An 18,861-nucleotide genomic window follows, 5' to 3' on the forward strand; every position below is an offset into this window, starting at 1 on the left:
GATCTGTCTCTGCCATAAGCTTCACCCTCGTCATGTACATCAGAGCCAGGGGGCATCACAGTGACCCAGGAAAGATCTGTCTCTGCCATAAGCTTCACCCTCGTCATGTACATCAGAGCCAGGGGGGCATCACAGTGACCCAGGAAAGATCTGTCTCTGCCATAAGCTTCACCCTCGTCATGTACATCAGAGCCAGGGGGCATCACAGTGACCCAGGAAAGATCTGTCTCTGCCATAAGCTTCACCCTCGTCATGTACATCAGAGCCAGGGGGGCATCACAGTGACCCAGGATAGATCTGTCTCTGCCATAAGCTTCACCCTCGTCATGTACATCAGAGCCAGGGGGCATCACAGTGACCCAGGAAAGATCTGTCTCTGCCATAAGCTTCGCCCTCGTCATGTACATCAGAGCCAAGGGGGCATCACAGTGACCCAGGAAAGATCTGTCTCTGCCATAAGCTTCACCATCTTAGATTTTAGGGTCTGATTAGCGCGGTCAACTAAACCTGCCGGATTGCGGCCTATAGCTACAATGGGTCCTGAGGTCTATCTGCAGACTCTCAGACAAGTTCTCTATCACCAGGTTCACAAAGTGGGAGCCGTTGTCGCTGGTTAATTTAGATGGTAACCCCCACCTTGGGATGATCTCCCTCAGGAGATTCTGGGCCATAGCAGTGGAATGTCGACATGGGGGAAAGCCTCTACCCACTTGGAGAAGGCATCCACTATCAACCAGACAATATTTGTAACCCTGACAAGGAGAGAGTTGAATAAAATCCATCATTATTGTGTTCAAATGGTCCTTCAGGGGTCGGATGATCCGACAGTAGCACGGGAATCCCTCTTCCGGTGTCGTTACTCATACAAATCACACATTTTCACACAAAACTGTTCAGCAAACACAGAAAACCCTGGTGCGCAAACCAAAAAAATGTATTTACAAAATCAACAACTTCCAACTCCCCCCTTTGACACATGATCCCTCACCATGTGTCAACTTAGCTAAGTAGGGGAAACGTGAACGTGGTGAGACTGGTAGCCCAGCCGGGCCCAGACAGAGTTTCTGCACCTGGTCATATGTACATAATCGTTTCCACTTCCTCAACTCGACAGGACCCACAGGGGATTGCAAGTCAGAGATATCGGTGAGAGAGAAGAGGTTATGATCAGGAAGTGAAACCATCTGTAACACAGGGGGTTCTCCACGGAGACAGCCGCTGGCCTTAGCTGCCAAGTCAGCCATAGCATTGGAGACAGGGTCGGAAGAGTTAGCATGAGCGAGGCACTTACAAACAGAAACTTTCAGAAGGGAGCAAAAATAGCCTTTTAGCAAGTTATCAACACGTTTTGAATGAGAGATTGTCTGACCCGAGGAGGTCAGGAAGTCGTGCTGTTTCCACAGAGTACCCAAATCATGTACCACACCAAAGGCATATCTGCTATCGGTATAGCTAGCACCTGACTGGCCTGTAGCTAAGATGCAAGCTCTAGTGAGTGCAAAGACTTCTGCTGCTTCAGCAGAAAGATGGGAGGGTAATTTATCCCTTTCCGGTGTGGTTGAGACAGTAGTAAGCGCATACTCAACCAATGGTTCTCCTTTCTCAGAACGCTGAGCAGAGCCATCTACAAACAGTTCCAAAACCTGCCCAGGGACTGCGGTTGAAAATTAGCCGGCTGGCTAAAAACCGGCACTTTTACTGAAACGTTGATTAATGTGCACTGTCCCTGTAAAAATAAAATAAACTCAAACTCAAACTCAAATGTGCATTTTGAAAAAGGGATATCAGTTAAATCCGTCGTTGGTTTAGATACAAGCTCCACCAGGGCAGCACAGTCGTCAGTAGCAGCAGCCAATCACAGCTTCAGTAGCGGCAGCCAATCACAGTCGTCAGTAGCAGCAGCCATCACAGCTTCAGTAGCGGCAGCCAATCACAGCTTCAGCAGCGGCAGCCATCACAGCTGCAGTAGCCGCAGCCATCACAGCTGCAGTAGCAGCAGCCATCACAGCTTCAGTAGCAGCAGCCATCACAGCTTCAGTAGCAGCAGCCATCACAGCTTCAGTAGCAGCAGCCATCACAGCTGCAGTAGCAGCAGCCATCACAGCTGCAGTAGCAGCAGCCATCACAGCTTCAGTAGCAGCAGCCAATCACAGCTGCAGTAGCAGCAGCCATCACAGCTTCAGTAGCAGCAGCCATCACAGCTTCAGTAGCAGCAGCCAATCACAGCTTCAGTAGCGGCAGCCATCACAGCTGCAGTAGCGGCAGCCATCACAGCTTCAGTAGCGGCAGCCATCACAGCTTCAGTAGCCGCAGCCATCACAGCTTCAGTAGCCGCAGCCATCACAGCTTCAGTAGCAGCAGTCAATCACAGCTTCAGCAGCGGCAGCCAATCACAGCTGCAGCAGCCACAGCCATCACAGCTGCAGTAGCAGCAGCCATCACAGCTTCAGTAGCAGCAGCCATCACAGCTTCAGTAGCAGCAGCCATCACAGCTTCAGTAGCCGCAGCCATCACAGCTTCAGTAGCAGCAGCCATCACAGCTTCAGTAGCAGCAGCCATCACAGCTTCAGTAGCCGCAGCCATCACAGCTGCAGTAGCCGCAGCCATCACAGCTGCAGTAGCAGCAGCCATCACAGCTTCAGTAGCGGCAGCCATCACAGCTTCAGTAGCGGCAGCCAATCACAGCTGCAGTAGCGGCAGCCATCACAGCTGCAGTAGCAGCAGCCATCACAGCTTCAGTAGCAGCAGCCATCACAGCTTCAGTAGCAGCAGCCATCACAGCTGCAGTAGCGGCAGCCATCACAACAGACCAGACCTCTGGCTACACTGTCCAGCTGTTTGGAATTAATACCCAACCAGGCGCTGCTGTCCTCCATGATCCTGTGTTAAAACAGATGACATAAAACCATTTTTTTCTCACAAACAGAGGTTAAAAAGTTTAGAGTGGTCAGGGAGTCCCAAACAGGGAGAAGTAGTCATGAGATATTTCAGTCTGGTCAGAGCAGACAGTCCCTCTGGTGTCCACTTCATTTTGTCATTCGTAGCCATTTTGTGGCCATCAATAAGGTCAACAAGCGGCTGCACCACCTCAGCATAGTCAGATAACCACGCCCTACAATACCCTGCCATACCGGTTAATGACATCATGTGTTGTTTAGTAACCGGCTGTGGGACGGAGAGAATAGCCTGTGTCCTCTCTTTACCCTGCCGCCTGCCATTGGGAGTGACGTCATGACCCAGATACTGTCTGTGAAACCAACTGTAACTTCTTCTCTGAAACTTTGTGGCCGTTCACAAGCTTCCTTGGAGCTAGGAGCACGACAACAAATCATCCACATACTGAATCACAGCGCTGCCCTCAGGGGGGGGGTAGAAAACCCTCCAGATTTAGCGCTAAAGCTGCAGAGAAAAAAAAAGCGGGGGGAGGAGCCACAGTCCACGTACATCTCTTACTGAGAAACGTGAACGGCAAACCAGAAGTGAGATTCTGGTGCCACAGGAATACTGAAAAAATGCATTCGTCAAATCAATCACAGAGAACCTGTGGGTGGTACCGCCCCCCAACAGAGTAGTAACATTACGAACCACCGGGGCAAGAACTGCACCGTTCACAGGCCTTAAATCCTGGAACCAATCTCCAATCACCTGAAGGTTTTCTAACAGGCTAGATAGGGATGTTACAGGGTGATTCTGGAGAGGGAGTTAAAGCGCCATTAGCTAACAGGCTAGATAGGGATGTTACAGGGTGATTCTGGACAGGGAGTTAAAGCGCCATTAGCTAACAGGCTAGATAGGGATGTTACAGGGTGATTCTGGACAGGGAGTTAAAGCGCCATTAGCTAACAGGCTAGATAGGGGTGTTACAGGGTGATTCTGGACAGGGAGTTAAAGCGCCATTAGCTAACAGGCTAGATAGGGGTGTTACAGGGTGATTCTGGACAGGGAGTTAAAGCGCCATTAGCTAACAGGCTAGATAGGGATGTTACAGGGTGATTCTGGACAGGGAGTTAAAGCGCCATTAGCTAACAGGCTAGATAGGGATGTTACAGGGTGATTCTGGACAGGGAGTTAAAGCGCCATTAGCTAACAGGCTAGATAGGGGTGTTACAGGGTGATTCTGGACAGGGAGTTAAAGCGCCATTAGCTAACAGGCTAGATAGGGATGTTACAGGGTGATTCTGGACAGGGAGTTAAAGCGCCATTAGCTAACAGGCTAGATAGGGGTGTTACAGGGTGATTCTGGACAGGGAGTTAAAGCGCCATTAGCTAACAGGCTAGATAGGGGTGTTACAGGGTGATTCTGGACAGGGAGTTAAAGCGCCATTAGCTAACAGGCTAGATAGGGGTGTTACAGGGTGATTCTGGACAGGGAGTTAAAGCGCCATTAGCTAACAGGCTAGATAGGGGTGTTACAGGGTGATTCTGGACAGGGAGTTAAAGCGCCATTAGCTAACAGGCTAGATAGGGGTGTTACAGGGTGATTCTGGACAGGGAGTTAAAGCGCCATTAGCTAACAGGCTAGATAGGGGTGTTACAGGGTGATTCTGGACAGGGAGTTAAAGCGCCATTAGCTAACAGGCTAGATAGGGGTGTTACAGGGTGATTCTGGACAGGGAGTTAAAGCGCCATTAGCTAACAGGCTAGATAGGGGTGTTACAGGGTGATTCTGGACAGGGAGTTAAAGCGCCATTAGCCAACAGGCTAGATAGGGATGTTATAGGGTGATTCTGGACAGGGAGTTAAAGCGCCATTAGCCAACAGGCTAGATAGGGGTGTTACAGGGTGATTCTGGACAGGGAGTTAAAGCGCCATTAGCCAACAGGCTAGATAGGGGTGTTACAGGGTGATTCTGGACAGGGAGTTAAAGCGCCATTAGCTAACAGGCTAGATAGGGGTGTTACAGGGTGATTCTGGACAGGGAGTTAAAGCGCCATTAGCTAACAGGCTAGATAGGGGTGTTACAGGGTGATTCTGGACAGGGAGTTAAAGCGCCATTAGCTAACAGGCTAGATAGGGGTGTTACAGGGTGATTCTGGACAGGGAGTTAAAGCGCCATTAGCTAACAGGCTAGATAGGGGTGTTACAGGGTGATTCTGGACAGGGAGTTAAAGCGCCATTAGCTAACAGGCTAGATAGGGGTGTTACAGGGTGATTCTGGACAGGGAGTTAAAGCGCCATTAGCTAACAGGCTAGATAGGGGTGTTACAGGGTGATTCTGGACAGGGAGTTAAAGCGCCATTAGCTAACAGGCTAGATAGGGGTGTTACAGGGCGATTCTGGACAGGGAGTTAAAGCGCCATTAGCTAACAGGCTAGATAGGGGTGTTACAGGGCGATTCTGGACAGGGAGTTAAAGCGCCATTAGCTAACAGGCTAGATAGGGGTGTTACAGGGCGATTCTGGACAGGGAGTTAAAGCGCCATTAGCTAACAGGCTAGATAGGGGTGTTACAGGGCGATTCTGGACAGGGAGTTAAAGCGCCATTAGCTAACAGGCTAGATAGGGGTGTTACAGGGCGATTCTGGACAGGGAGTTAAAGCGCCATTAGCTAACAGGCTAGATAGGGGTGTTACAGGGCGATTCTGGACAGGGAGTTAAAGCGCCATTAGCTAACAGGCTAGATAGGGGTGTTACAGGGCGATTCTGGACAGGGAGTTAAAGCGCCATTAGCTAACAGGCTAGATAGGGGTGTTACAGGGCGATTCTGGACAGGGAGTTAAAGCGCCATTAGCTAACAGGCTAGATAGGGGTGTTACAGGGCGATTCTGGACAGGGAGTTAAAGCGCCATTAGCTAACAGGCTAGATAGGGGTGTTACAGGGCGATTCTGGACAGGGAGTTAAAGCGCCATTAGCTAACAGGCTAGATAGGGGTGTTACAGGGCGATTCTGGACAGGGAGTTAAAGAGCCATTAGCTAACAGGCTAGATAGGGGTGTTACAGGGCGATTCTGGACAGGGAGTTAAAGCGCCATTAGCTAACAGGCTAGATAGGGGTGTTACAGGGTGATTCTGGACAGGGAGTTAAAGCGCCATTAGCTAACAGGCTAGATAGGGGTGTTACAGGGTGATTCTGGACAGGGAGTTAAAGCGCCATTAGCTAACAGGCTAGATAGGGGTGTTACAGGGTGATTCTGGACAGGGAGTTAAAGCGCCATTAGCTAACAGGCTAGATAGGGGTGTTACAGGGTGATTCTGGACAGGGAGTTAAAGCGCCATTAGCCAACAGGCTAGATAGGGATGTTACAGGGTGATTCTGGACAGGGAGTTAAAGCGCCATTAGCCAACAGGCTAGATAGGGGTGTTACAGGGTGATTCTGGACAGGGAGTTAAAGCGCCATTAGCTAACAGGCTAGATAGGGGTGTTACAGGGTGATTCTGGACAGGGAGTTAAAGCGCCATTAGCTAACAGGCTAGATAGGGGTGTTACAGGGTGATTCTGGACAGGGAGTTAAAGCGCCATTAGCTAACAGGCTAGATAGGGGTGTTACAGGGTGATTCTGGACAGGGAGTTAAAGCGCCATTAGCTAACAGGCTAGATAGGGGTGTTACAGGGTGATTCTGGACAGGGAGTTAAAGCGCCATTAGCTAACAGGCTAGATAGGGGTGTTACAGGGTGATTCTGGACAGGGAGTTAAAGCGCCATTAGCTAACAGGCTAGATAGGGGTGTTACAGGGTGATTCTGGACAGGGAGTTAAAGCGCCATTAGCTAACAGGCTAGATAGGGGTGTTACAGGGTGATTCTGGACAGGGAGTTAAAGCGCCATTAGCTAACAGGCTAGATAGGGGTGTTACAGGGTGATTCTGGACAGGGAGTTAAAGCGCCATTAGCTAACAGGCTAGATAGGGGTGTTACAGGGTGATTCTGGACAGGGAGTTAAAGCGCCATTAGCTAACAGGCTAGATAGGGGTGTTACAGGGTGATTCTGGACAGGGAGTTAAAGCGCCATTAGCTAACAGGCTAGATAGGGGTGTTACAGGGTGATTCTGGACAGGGAGTTAAAGCGCCATTAGCTAACAGGCTAGATAGGGGTGTTACAGGGTGATTCTGGACAGGGAGTTAAAGCGCCATTAGCTAACAGGCTAGATAGGGGTGTTACAGGGTGATTCTGGACAGGGAGTTAAAGCGCCATTAGCTAACAGGCTAGATAGGGGTGTTACAGGGTGATTCTGGAGAGGGAGTTAAAGCGCCATTAGCTAACAGGCTAGATAGGGGTGTTACAGGGTGATTCTGGACAGGGAGTTAAAGCGCCATTAGCTAACAGGCTAGATAGGGGCGTTACAGGGTGATTCTGGACAGGGAGTTAAAGCGCCATTAGCTAACAGGCTAGATAGGGGCGTTACAGGGTGATTCTGGACAGGGAGTTAAAGCGCCATTAGCTAACAGGCTAGATAGGGGCGTTACAGGGTGATTCTGGACAGGGAGTTAAAGCGCCATTAGCTAACAGGCTAGATAGGGATGTTACAGGGTGATTCTGGACAGGGAGTTAAAGCGCCATTAGCTAACAGGCTAGATAGGGGTGTTACAGGGTGATTCTGGACAGGGAGTTAAAGCGCCATTAGCTAACAGGCTAGATAGGGGTGTTACAGGGTGATTCTGGACAGGGAGTTAAAGCGCCATTAGCTAACAGGCTAGATAGGGGTGTTACAGGGTGATTCTGGAGAGGGAGTTAAAGCGCCATTAGCTAACAGGCTAGATAGGGATGTTACAGGGTGATTCTGGACAGGGAGTTAAAGCGCCATTAGCTAACAGGCTAGATAGGGATGTTACAGGGTGATTCTGGACAGGGAGTTAAAGCGCCATTAGCTAACAGGCTAGATAGGGATGTTACAGGGTGATTCTGGACAGGGAGTTAAAGCGCCATTAGCTAACAGGCTAGATAGGGATGTTACAGGGCGATTCTGGACAGGGAGTTAAAGCGCCATTAGCTAACAGGCTAGATAGGGATGTTACAGGGTGATTCTGGACAGGGAGTTAAAGCGCCATTAGCTAACAGGCTAGATAGGGATGTTACAAGGTGATTCTGGACAGGGAGTTAAAGCGCCATTAGCTAACAGGGATGCATGAACAGCAGTAATACCTGCTATTGCCTCCCTACTGAGTGGATACTGTGCTCTAGATGGGCGCCTGGTATCTTTAGGAGTGACCACCATTGGCTCAGCTCCCTTCATTCTCCCAAAATCATATTTGTCCCTTGCCCATAGGCATTCAGGGACCCCTCTCAGGAGGGGGTGAGTCTTCACTCAACGACACCGCTAGAGAAAGAAACCTGATCAACACCATGCAGACCCTTCTGAGTTGGCGTTTCCCAGCTGAGTGGCTAACAACATGTCAGTGTGCTGAGTGAATAAGTCGACCCTTCTGAGTTGGCGTTTCCCAGCTGAGTGGCTAACAACATGTCAGTGTGCTGAGTGAATAAGTCGACCCTTCTGAGTTGGCGTTTCCCAGCTGAGTGGCTAACAACATGTCAGTGTGCTGAGTGAATAAGTCGACCCTTCTGAGTTGGCGTTTCCCAGCTGAGTGGCTAACAACATGCCAGTGTGCTGAGTGAATAAGTCGACCCTTCTGAGTTGGCGTTTCCCAGCTGAGTGGCTAACAACATGTCAGTGTGCTGAGTGAATAAGTCGACCCTTCTGAGTTGGCGTTTCCCAGCTGAGTGGCTAACAACATGTCAGTGTGCTGAGTGAATAAGTCGACCCTTCTGAGTTGGCGTTTCCCAGCTGAGTGGCTAACAACATGTCAGTGTGCTGAGTGAATAAGTCGACCCTTCTGAGTTGGCGTTTCCCAGCTGAGTGGCTAACAACATGTCAGTGTGCTGAGTGAATAAGTCGACCCTTCTGAGTTGGCGTTTCCCAGCTGAGTGGCTAACAACATGTCAGTGTGCTGAGTGAATAAGTCGACCCTTCTGAGTTGGCGTTTCCCAGCTGAGTGGCTAACAACATGTCAGTGTGCTGAGTGAGTAAGTCGACCCTTCTGAGTTGGCGTTTCCCAGCTGAGTGGCTAACAACATGTCAGTGTGCTGAGTGAATAAGTCGACCCTTCTGAGTTGGCGTTTCCCAGCTGAGTGGCTAACAACATGTCAGTGTGCTGAGTGAATAAGTCGACCCTTCTGAGTTGGCGTTTCCCAGCTGAGTGGCTAACAACATGTCAGTGTGCTGAGTGAATAAGTCGACCCTTCTGAGTTGGCGTTTCCCAGCTGAGTGGCTAACAACATGTCAGTGTGCTGAGTGAATAAGTCGACCCTTCTGAGTTGGCGTTTCCCAGCTGAGTGGCTAACAACATGTCAGTGTGCTGAGTGAATAAGTCGACCCTTCTGAGTTGGCGTTTCCCAGCTGAGTGGCTAACAACATGTCAGTGTGCTGAGTGAATAAGTCGACCCTTCTGAGTTGGCGTTTCCCAGCTGAGTGGCTAACAACATGTCAGTGTGCTGAGTGAATAAGTCGACCCTTCTGAGTTGGCGTTTCCCAGCTGAGTGGCTAACAACATGTCAGTGTGCTGAGTGAATAAGTCGACCCATCAGGGCGCATCTCCCAGTCTGTAGCATCAACCAAGCATTTCATCCAAATTCCAGTATCCGCCCATTCTACTACCGTCTGATTTAGCCAGGGACGCATGTGGTGCGCTATCCTCAAACAGGTAGAGAGGTCTTTCTGTGCATGGGGGTTAGATGAAACCCCCTAAAAGCACAGAGATCACTGCTACAGTATAAACCCTCACACTGCACTGACTCATCCTGTAATGTAGAACACAGCCATTGTTTCTCATAATGGAGATCTCTTGTCAATGGTGAGAAAACGGAAGGTGTAATGTAACCCCCGCGTCAGACATGAAACTGCCCTCGTGGCCCCAACGGGTTTTGGCCGTGGAGAAAACACGAGCAATATCGGGACGCATCATCGTCAACATCCCATGCACAATACCAGTCACAAAACTCACGACATTTTAACATCGATTGCTCCCCCTCTTCGTCCTCTTCCTCGTGAATAACGGTTAAACCCACGTTCGGCCACACGTTATGTCGACGCCCAGTTTACACAGGAAGTCCCTGCCCGTCAGATTGACTGGACAGCGGTCAGAGTAGAGAAATTAATGTTGACACAACTCCTCACAAAAAGGAGACAAGCAGAGGCAACGTTACCTGCTCTCTGAATGGGAGGCCTGAAGCCCCCTACAGACAGGCAACGTTACCTGCTCTCTGAATGGGAGGCCTGAAGCCCCCTACAGACAGGCAACGTTACCTGCTCTCTGAATGGGAGGCCTGAAGCCCCTACAGACAGGCAGAGGCAACGTTACCTGCTCTCTGAATGGGGGGCCTGAAGCCCCTACAGACAGGCAACGTTACCTGCTCTCTGAATGGGAGGCCTGAAGCCCCTACAGACAGGCAACGTTACCTGCTCTCTGAATGGGAGGCCTGAAGCCCCGACAGACAGGCAACGTTACCTGCTCTCTGAATGGGAGGCCTGAAGCCCCTACAGACAGGCAGAGGAAACGTTACCTGCTCTCTGAATGGGAGGCCTGAAGCCCCTACAGACAGGCAACGTTACCCGCTCTCTGAATGGGAGGCCTGAAGCCCCTACAGACAGGCAACGTTACCTGCTCTCTGAATGGGAGGCCTGAAGCCCCTACAGACAGGCAGAGGCAACGTTACCTGCTCTCTGAATGGGAGGCCTGAAGCCCCTACAGACAGGCAACGTTACCTGCTCTCTGAATGGGAGGCCTGAAGCCCCTACAGACAGGCAGAGGCAACGTTACCTGCTCTCTGAATGGGAGGCCTGAAGCCCCTACAGACAGGCAACGTTACCTGCTCTCTGAATGGGAGGCCTGAAGCCCCTACAGACAGGCAACGTTACCTGCTCTCTGAATGGGAGGCCTGAAGCCCCCTACAGACAGGCAACGTTACCTGCTCTCTGAATGGGAGGCCTGAAGCCCCTACAGACAGGCAACGTTACCTGCTCTCTGAATGGGAGGCCTGAAGCCCCTACAGACAGGCAGAGGAAACGTTACCTGCTCTCTGAATGGGAGGCCTGAAGCCCCCTACAGACAGGCAACGTTACCTGCTCTCTGAATGGGAGGCCTGAAGCCCCTACAGACAGGCAACGTTACCTGCTCTCTGAATGGGAGGCCTGAAGCCCCTACAGACAGGCAACGTTACCTGCTCTCTGAATGGGAGGCCTGAAGCCCCTACAGACAGGCAGAGGCAACGTTACCTGCTCTCTGAATGAGAGGCCTGAAGCCCCTACAGACAGGCAACGTTACCTGCTCTCTGAATGGGAGGCCTGAAGCCCCTACAGACAGGCAGAGGCAACGTTACCTGCTCTCTGAATGGGAGGCCTGAAGCCCCTACAGACAGGCAACGTTACCTGCTCTCTGAATGGGAGGCCTGAAGCCCCCTACAGACAGGCAGAGGCAACGTTACCTGCTCTCTGAATGGGAGGCCTGAAGCCCCTACAGACAGGCAACGTTACCTGCTCTCTGAATGGGAGGCCTGAAGCCCCCTACAGACAGGCAACGTTACCTGCTCTCTGAATGGGAGGCCTGAAGCCCCCTACAGACAGGCAACGTTACCTGCTCTCTGAATGGGAGGCCTGAAGCCCCTACAGACAGGCAACGTTACCTGCTCTCTGAATGGGAGGCCTGAAGCCCCTACAGACAGGCAACGTTACCTGCTCTCTGAATGGGAGGCCTGAAGCCCCCTACAGACAGGCAACGTTACCTGCTCTCTGAATGGGAGGCCTGAAGCCCCCTACAGACAGGCAACGTTACCTGCTCTCTGAATGGGAGGCCTGAAGCCCCTACAGACAGGCAGAGGCAACGTTACCTGCTCTCTGAATGGGAGGCCTGAAGCCCCTACAGACAGGCAACGTTACCTGCTCTCTGAATGGGAGGCCTGAAGCCCCCTACAGACAGGCAGAGGCAACGTTACCTGCTCTCTGAATGGGAGGCCTGAAGCCCCCTACAGACAGGCAACGTTACCTGCTCTCTGAATGGGAGGCCTGAAGCCCCTACAGACAGGCAGAGGCAACGTTACCTGCTCTCTGAATGGGAGGCCTGAAGCCCCCTACAGACAGGCAACGTTACCTGCTCTCTGAATGGGAGGCCTGAAGCCCCTACAGACAGGCAACGTTACCTGCTCTCTGAATGGGAGGCCTGAAGCCCCTACAGACAGGCAACATTACCTGCTCTCTGAATGGGAGGCCTGAAGCCCCTACAGACAGGCAGAGGCAACGTTACCTGCTCTCTGAATGGGAGGCCTGAAGCCCCGAGAGCTTTGACTGTTTCACTAGACATGGGAGGTTGTTGTCATAGCCTTGCAGGTAATGACAGACACAGCAGCCCCAGTATCAACAAGAAATATTAGTGACTCACCATTGATCCAAGCCTCCACGATTGGCTCTACTCTCGGAAAGGTGTGACACTTTAAAAACAAATGCTCTGTCTCCTCATCCCGTCAATACTCCTCCTCCTGTCCCTGTAGAGACACGCCTCTCCGTCCTGGCCCGTTAGACGGTCCTTCAGCGGGGGAGTCAGCTGGGGTTCCCCTCCGTCCTGGCCCGTAGACGGTCCTTCAGCGGGGGAGTCAGCTGGGGTTCCCCTCCGTCCTGGCCCGTAGACGGTCCTTCAGCGGGGGGAGTCACCTGGGGGTGCTCCTCCGTCCTCACTTTCCTCACTGGAGCTTGTTGGTCTTCATTCCCTTCTGGCGCGCTCCCCCCACCGCGCCTCCAGTGGGACTGGCCAGGGTCACTCCGGACCCTTTCAGGACTTCAGCCAGGCTCCGTGGTGCTGGGAGAGACAGGGGGAGGTTGTAGTGGTCTGGGAGAGACAGGGGGGAGGTTGTAGTGGTGCTGGGAGAGACAGGGGGAGGTTGTAGTGGTCCTGTATCCGGCGGACCAGCAGGAGGCGGCAGAGGAGGAGGGAGGTCCAGCAACACTGGGTAGAGATTTTGAGGAGTAGAGTAGAGAGGGGGACAGTCTCTGTATGCATCATCCTTCCTATTCCTTCTCACTGCTTCATCCCCTTCTATATTATTATATAGTTAATATATGTATTACTTTCCAAAATAGTGTTTAAAATTCTAAAAACTGGCAGTTATGAATATTAACTGAACATTATTGTATGTAGATTCTTTCAATAGCACTCTGTGACTATGATTTCTCTCAAAACTGTGATTCCTAAAAAATGTGTCCAGGGATTTGATCAACGGCGTCAAGTTTGACCTGCAAGATCTGACAGAATGGTTGTTTTTATTGGGGATTTTCAAATGAATCCTTTTCCAAATGTTCACAAATGAATCCTTTTCCAAATGTTCACAAATGTTTGTATTTAACTTTTACTTTAAGAGGTAGAAATATTTCTGTTTTGAGAATTTGTTGTTAATTCCATCAGTGGCTTCACAGATGGCTAACACCCTTCTTTAGGATCGGTGGGTCCCCCACGGGATGGTTGAGCTAACGTAGGCTAATGGGATTAGCATGAGGTTGTAAGTAACAGGAACATTTCCCAGGACATAGACATATCTGATATTGGCAGAAAGCTTAAATTCTTGTTAATCTAACTGCACTGTCCAATTACCAGTAGCTATTACAGTGAAAGAATACCATGCTATTGTTTGAGGAGAGTGCACAGTTTTGAACTTGAAAAGTTACTAATAAACAAAGTAGGCACATTTAGGCAGTCTTGATAAAACATTTTGAACAGAAATACAATTGTTCATTGGATCAGTCTAAAACTTTGCACTTACACTGCTGCCATCTAGTGGCCAAAATCTAAATTGCACCTGGGCTGGAATAATACAGTATGGCCTTTCTCTTGCATTTCAAAGATGACGGTACAAAAAAAAAAAACGTTTTTGTTTTTCTTTCAAATGGTATCAGGAATATGCATATCCTTGCTTCAGGGCCTGAGCTACAGGCAGTTAGATTTGGGTATGTCATTTTAGGCGAAAATTGAAAAAAAAGAGTCCAATCCTTAGATCGAATTTCTTTGTCAATATTCTGAACAGATATTACCACTGTTCTGCAACATATGTTTCAACTGTTCAAGCATTTGATTCAGAGCATTAAACACTGTTGTGCCTAAACTAGTCCTGCATTGGCTGTGTTAGACCTACGGGATAATGTTTGCTTTATAAATGTTGTTTTATGTTCTGGATCTAGAAAACACACCGAAAGGCAGCACATCGTTGGTTCTTAACGGACAGAAATGTGCACGTGAGAGCGATTCAATTATGCATTTAATAAAAACAGCTGCACCTACAAACTTAGTCAATGCGACATTTTTTTTAAGCACACAGTGGTCACTTTATGGACCCTATAGTCTCGTTTTAATCCGACGTCTAGAATTTGAGCTAGGTAGGCGCAGAAAAAATACTCTGAAAACTCAGTTGCTGACGACCCTCTTAAAAACCCGGTATGAGGTTCTCTTTAACGGTTGGACGACTCATCAGGAGAGGCGGGGAGTGGGTATGAGGTTCTCTTTAACGGTTGGACGACTCATCATGAGAGGCGGGGAGTGGGTATGAGGTTCTCCTTAACGGTTGGACGACTCATCAGGAGAGGCGGGGAGTGGGTATGAGGTTCTCCTTAACGGTTGGACGACTCATCAGGAGAGGCGGGGAGTGAGTATGAGGTTCTCCTTAACGGTTGGACGACTCATCAGGAGAGGCGGGGAGTGGGTATGAGGTTCTCCTTAACGGTTGGACGACTCATCAGGAGAGGCGGGGAGTGGGTATGAGGTTCTCCTTAACGGTTGGACGACTCATCAGGAGAGGCGGGGAGTGGGTATGAGGTTCTCCTTAACGGTTGGACGACTCATCAGGAGAGGCGGGGAGTGGGTATGAGGTTCTCCTTAACGGTTGGACGACTCATCAGGAGAGGCGGGGAGTGGGTATGAGGTTCTCCTTAACGGTTGGACGACTCATCAGGAGAGGCGGGGAGTGGGTATGAGGTTCTCCTTAACGGTTGGACGACTCATCAGGAGAGGCGGGGAGTGGGTATGAGGTTCTCTTTAACGGTTGGACGACTCATCAGGAGAGGCGGGGAGTGGGTATGAGGTTCTCTTTAACGGTTGGACGACTCATCAGGAGAGGCGGGGAGTGGGTATGAGGTTCTCTTTAACGGTTGGACGACTCATCAGGAGAGGCGGGGAGTGGGTATGAGGTTCTCCTTAACGGTTGGACGACTCATCAGGAGAGGCGGGGAGTGGGTATGAGGTTCTCCTTAACGGTTGGACGACTCATCAGGAGAGGCGGGGAGTGGGTATGAGGTTCTCCTTAACGGTTGGACGACTCATCAGGAGAGGCGGGGAGTGGGTATGAGGTTCTCCTTAACGGTTGGACGACTCATCAGGAGAGGCGGGGAGTGGGTATGAGGTTCTCCTTAACGGTTGGACGACTCATCAGGAGAGGCGGGGAGTGGGTATGAGGTTCTCTTTAACGGTTGGACGACTCATCAGGAGAGGCGGGGAGTGGGTATGAGGTTCTCTTTAACGGTTGGACGACTCATCAGGAGAGGCGGGGAGTGGGTATGAGGTTCTCTTTAACGGTTGGACGACTCATCAGGAGAGGCGGGGAGTGGGTATGAGGTTCTCCTTAACGGTTGGACGACTCATCAGGAGAGGCGGGGAGTGGGTATGAGGTTCTCCTTAACGGTTGGACGACTCATCAGGAGAGGCGGGGAGTGGGTATGAGGTTCTCCTTAACGGTTGGACGACTCATCAGGAGAGGCGGGGAGTGGGTATGAGGTTCTCCTTAACGGTTGGACGACTCATCAGGAGAGGCGGGGAGTGGGTATGAGGTTCTCCTTAACGGTTGGACGACTCATCAGGAGAGGCGGGGAGTGGGCTGTATTCCTCCAATCAAGTTGATTCGCACATGTTCATCCACGTTGGTGTCATATTGGTGTAGATATGGATTTAACATTGAGCTTCAATCAATCCCTATTAATATTATGAAATCATTATATTTCTATATTAGTATATTACTATATTATTATTATATTACTATTGTATTATTATATTACTATATTATATGACTAATATTATTATATTACCATTATATTATTATATTATTATATTACTATATTATATTTCTATATTATTATATTACTATATTATATTTCTATATTATTATATTACTATTGTATTATTATATTACTATTATATTATTATATTACCATTATATTATTATATTACTATTCTATTATTATATTACTATATTATTATATTACCATTATATTATTATATTATTATATTACTATTCTATTATTATATTACTATTGTATTACTATATTATTATTATATTATTATATTACTATTCTATTATTATATTACTATTATATTATTATATTACTATTATATTATTATTATATTACTATTCTATTATTATATTACTATTGTATTACTATATTATTATTATATTATTATATTACTATTATATTATTATTATATTACTATTATATTATTATATTATTATATTATTATATTACTATTGTATTACTATATTATTATTATATTATTATATTACTATTATATTATTATTATATTACTATTATATTATTATATTACTATATTATATTTCTATATTATTATATTACTATTATATTCTTATATTACTATATTATATTTCTATATTATTATATTACTATTATATTACTATTATATTATTATATTATTATATTACTGTTATATTATTATATTACTATTATATTACTATTATATTTCTATATTATTATATTACTGTTATATTATTATATTACTATTATATTACTATTATATTTCTATATTATTATATTACTATTATAATTATATTTCTATATTATTATATTACTATTATATTACTATTATATTTCTATATTATTATATTACTGTTATATTATTATATTACTATTATATTATTATTATATTTCTATATTATTATATTACTGTTATATTATTATTATATTTCTATATTATTATATTACTATTATAATTATATTTCTATATTATTATATTACTATTATAATTATATTTCTATATTATTATATTTCTATATTATTATATTACTGTTATATTATTATATTACTATTATATTATTATTATATTTCTATATTATTATATTACTATTATATTACTATTATATTTCTATATTATTATATTACTATTATAATTATATTTCTATATTATTATATTACTATTATTATTATTATATTTCTATATTATTATATTACTGTTATATTATTATATTACTATTATATTACTATTATATTACTATTATTATTATTATATTTCTATATTATTATATTACTGTTATATTATTATATTACTATTATATTACTATTATATTTCTATATTATTATATTACTGTTATATTATTATATTACTATTATATTACTATTATATTTCTATATTATTATATTACTGTTATATTATTATATTACTATTATATTACTATTATATTACTATTATATTACTATTATATTTCTATATTATTATATTACTATTATATTATTATTATATTTCTATATTATTATATTACTATTATATTATTATTATATTACTATTATATTATTATATTACTATATTATATTTCTATATTATTATATTACTATTATATTCTTATATTACTATATTATATTTCTATATTATTATATTTCTATATTATTATATTACTATTATATTATTATTATATTTCTATATTATTATATTACTATTATATTATTATTATATTATTATTATATTACTATATTATTATATTACTATATTATTATATTATTATATTACTGTTATATTATTATATTACTATTATATTATTATTATATTTCTATATTATTATATTTCTATATTATTATATTTCTATATTATTATATTTCTATATTATTATATTTCTATATTATTATATTTCGAGGATAAGTGCCTGCTGGGTATCGTTCCCAAAATCTGAACTGTTTCGTGCGTGTGTGTGTGTGTGTGTGTGTGTGTGTGTGTGTGTGTGTGTGTGTGTGTGTGTGTGTGTGTGTGTGTGTGTGTGTGTGTGTGTCCATCCCTGCATCCATTTGCTTGTGGTTTGTGACAGAGTGAGACTAGTAATAATTTGTAACGGTTAAAGACAGACAGACAGACAGACAGACGTCTCACCTCAGAGTAGGAGGAGTGGAAGGAAAAGCAGGCTCTGGACAGACAGACAGACAGACAGACAGACGTCTCACCTCAGAGTAGGAGGAGTGGAAGGAAAAGCAGGCTCTGGACAGACAGACAGACAGACAGACAGACAGGCAGGCAGGCAGGCAGACAGACAGACAGGCAGACAGGCGTCTCACCTCAGAGTAGGAGGAGTGGAAGGAAAAGCAGGCTCTGTAGGAACTGGCACCTGTCCTGGAAACATTCCACATCTGGGTAAGATTGTTTCTCTCTCTCTCTCTCTGTGTGTGTGTGTGTGTGTGTGTGTGTGTGTGTGTGTGTGTGTGTGTGTGTGTGTGTGTGTGTGTGTGTGTGTGTGTATCAGCTGGCAGGAACAGGAGTGTTGGCTGTAGGGCTGTGGCTGCGTTTTGACTCTCGGACTGAGGGACTGTTCAGTGGAGAGGACTCTCCTGTTGTCTTCTTCACCGGTAAGACTGAGCTCTCACCCCTATACCCTAACCCCTAACCCCTACACCCTCACCCCTACGCCCTAACCCCTACACCCTCACCCCTACACCCTAACCCCTACCCCTACACCCTCACCCCTACGCCCTAACCCCTACACCCTCACCCCTACACCCTAACCCCTACACCATAACCCCTACCACCTACACCCTCACCCCTACGCCATAACCCCTAACCCCTACACCCTAACCCCTAACCCCTACACCCTAACCCCTAACCCCTACACCCTAACCCCTAACCCCTACACC

The 18,861-nt window shown here is 46.3% G+C and overlaps 1 protein-coding gene across 2 annotated transcripts in view; it reads left to right on the forward strand.

Moving 5' to 3' along the window:
* LOC123738370 (CD9 antigen) overlaps positions 1 to 18,861 on the forward strand; it is a 69,150-nt gene that overhangs the window by 33,620 nt on the left and 16,669 nt on the right. For both annotated transcript variants that reach the window (XM_082972763.1, XM_082972764.1), the window contains exon 2: positions 18,474 to 18,576. In XM_082972763.1, the coding sequence (XP_082828889.1) occupies positions 18,474 to 18,576 (103 nt within the window). The remainder of the gene's footprint in view (positions 1 to 18,473; positions 18,577 to 18,861) is intronic.

This window comes from Salmo salar, unplaced genomic scaffold, assembly GCF_965601325.2.
Source record: "Salmo salar unplaced genomic scaffold, fSalSal1 ptg001258l, whole genome shotgun sequence".
Classification (NCBI taxonomy): domain Eukaryota; kingdom Metazoa; phylum Chordata; class Actinopteri; order Salmoniformes; family Salmonidae; genus Salmo; species Salmo salar.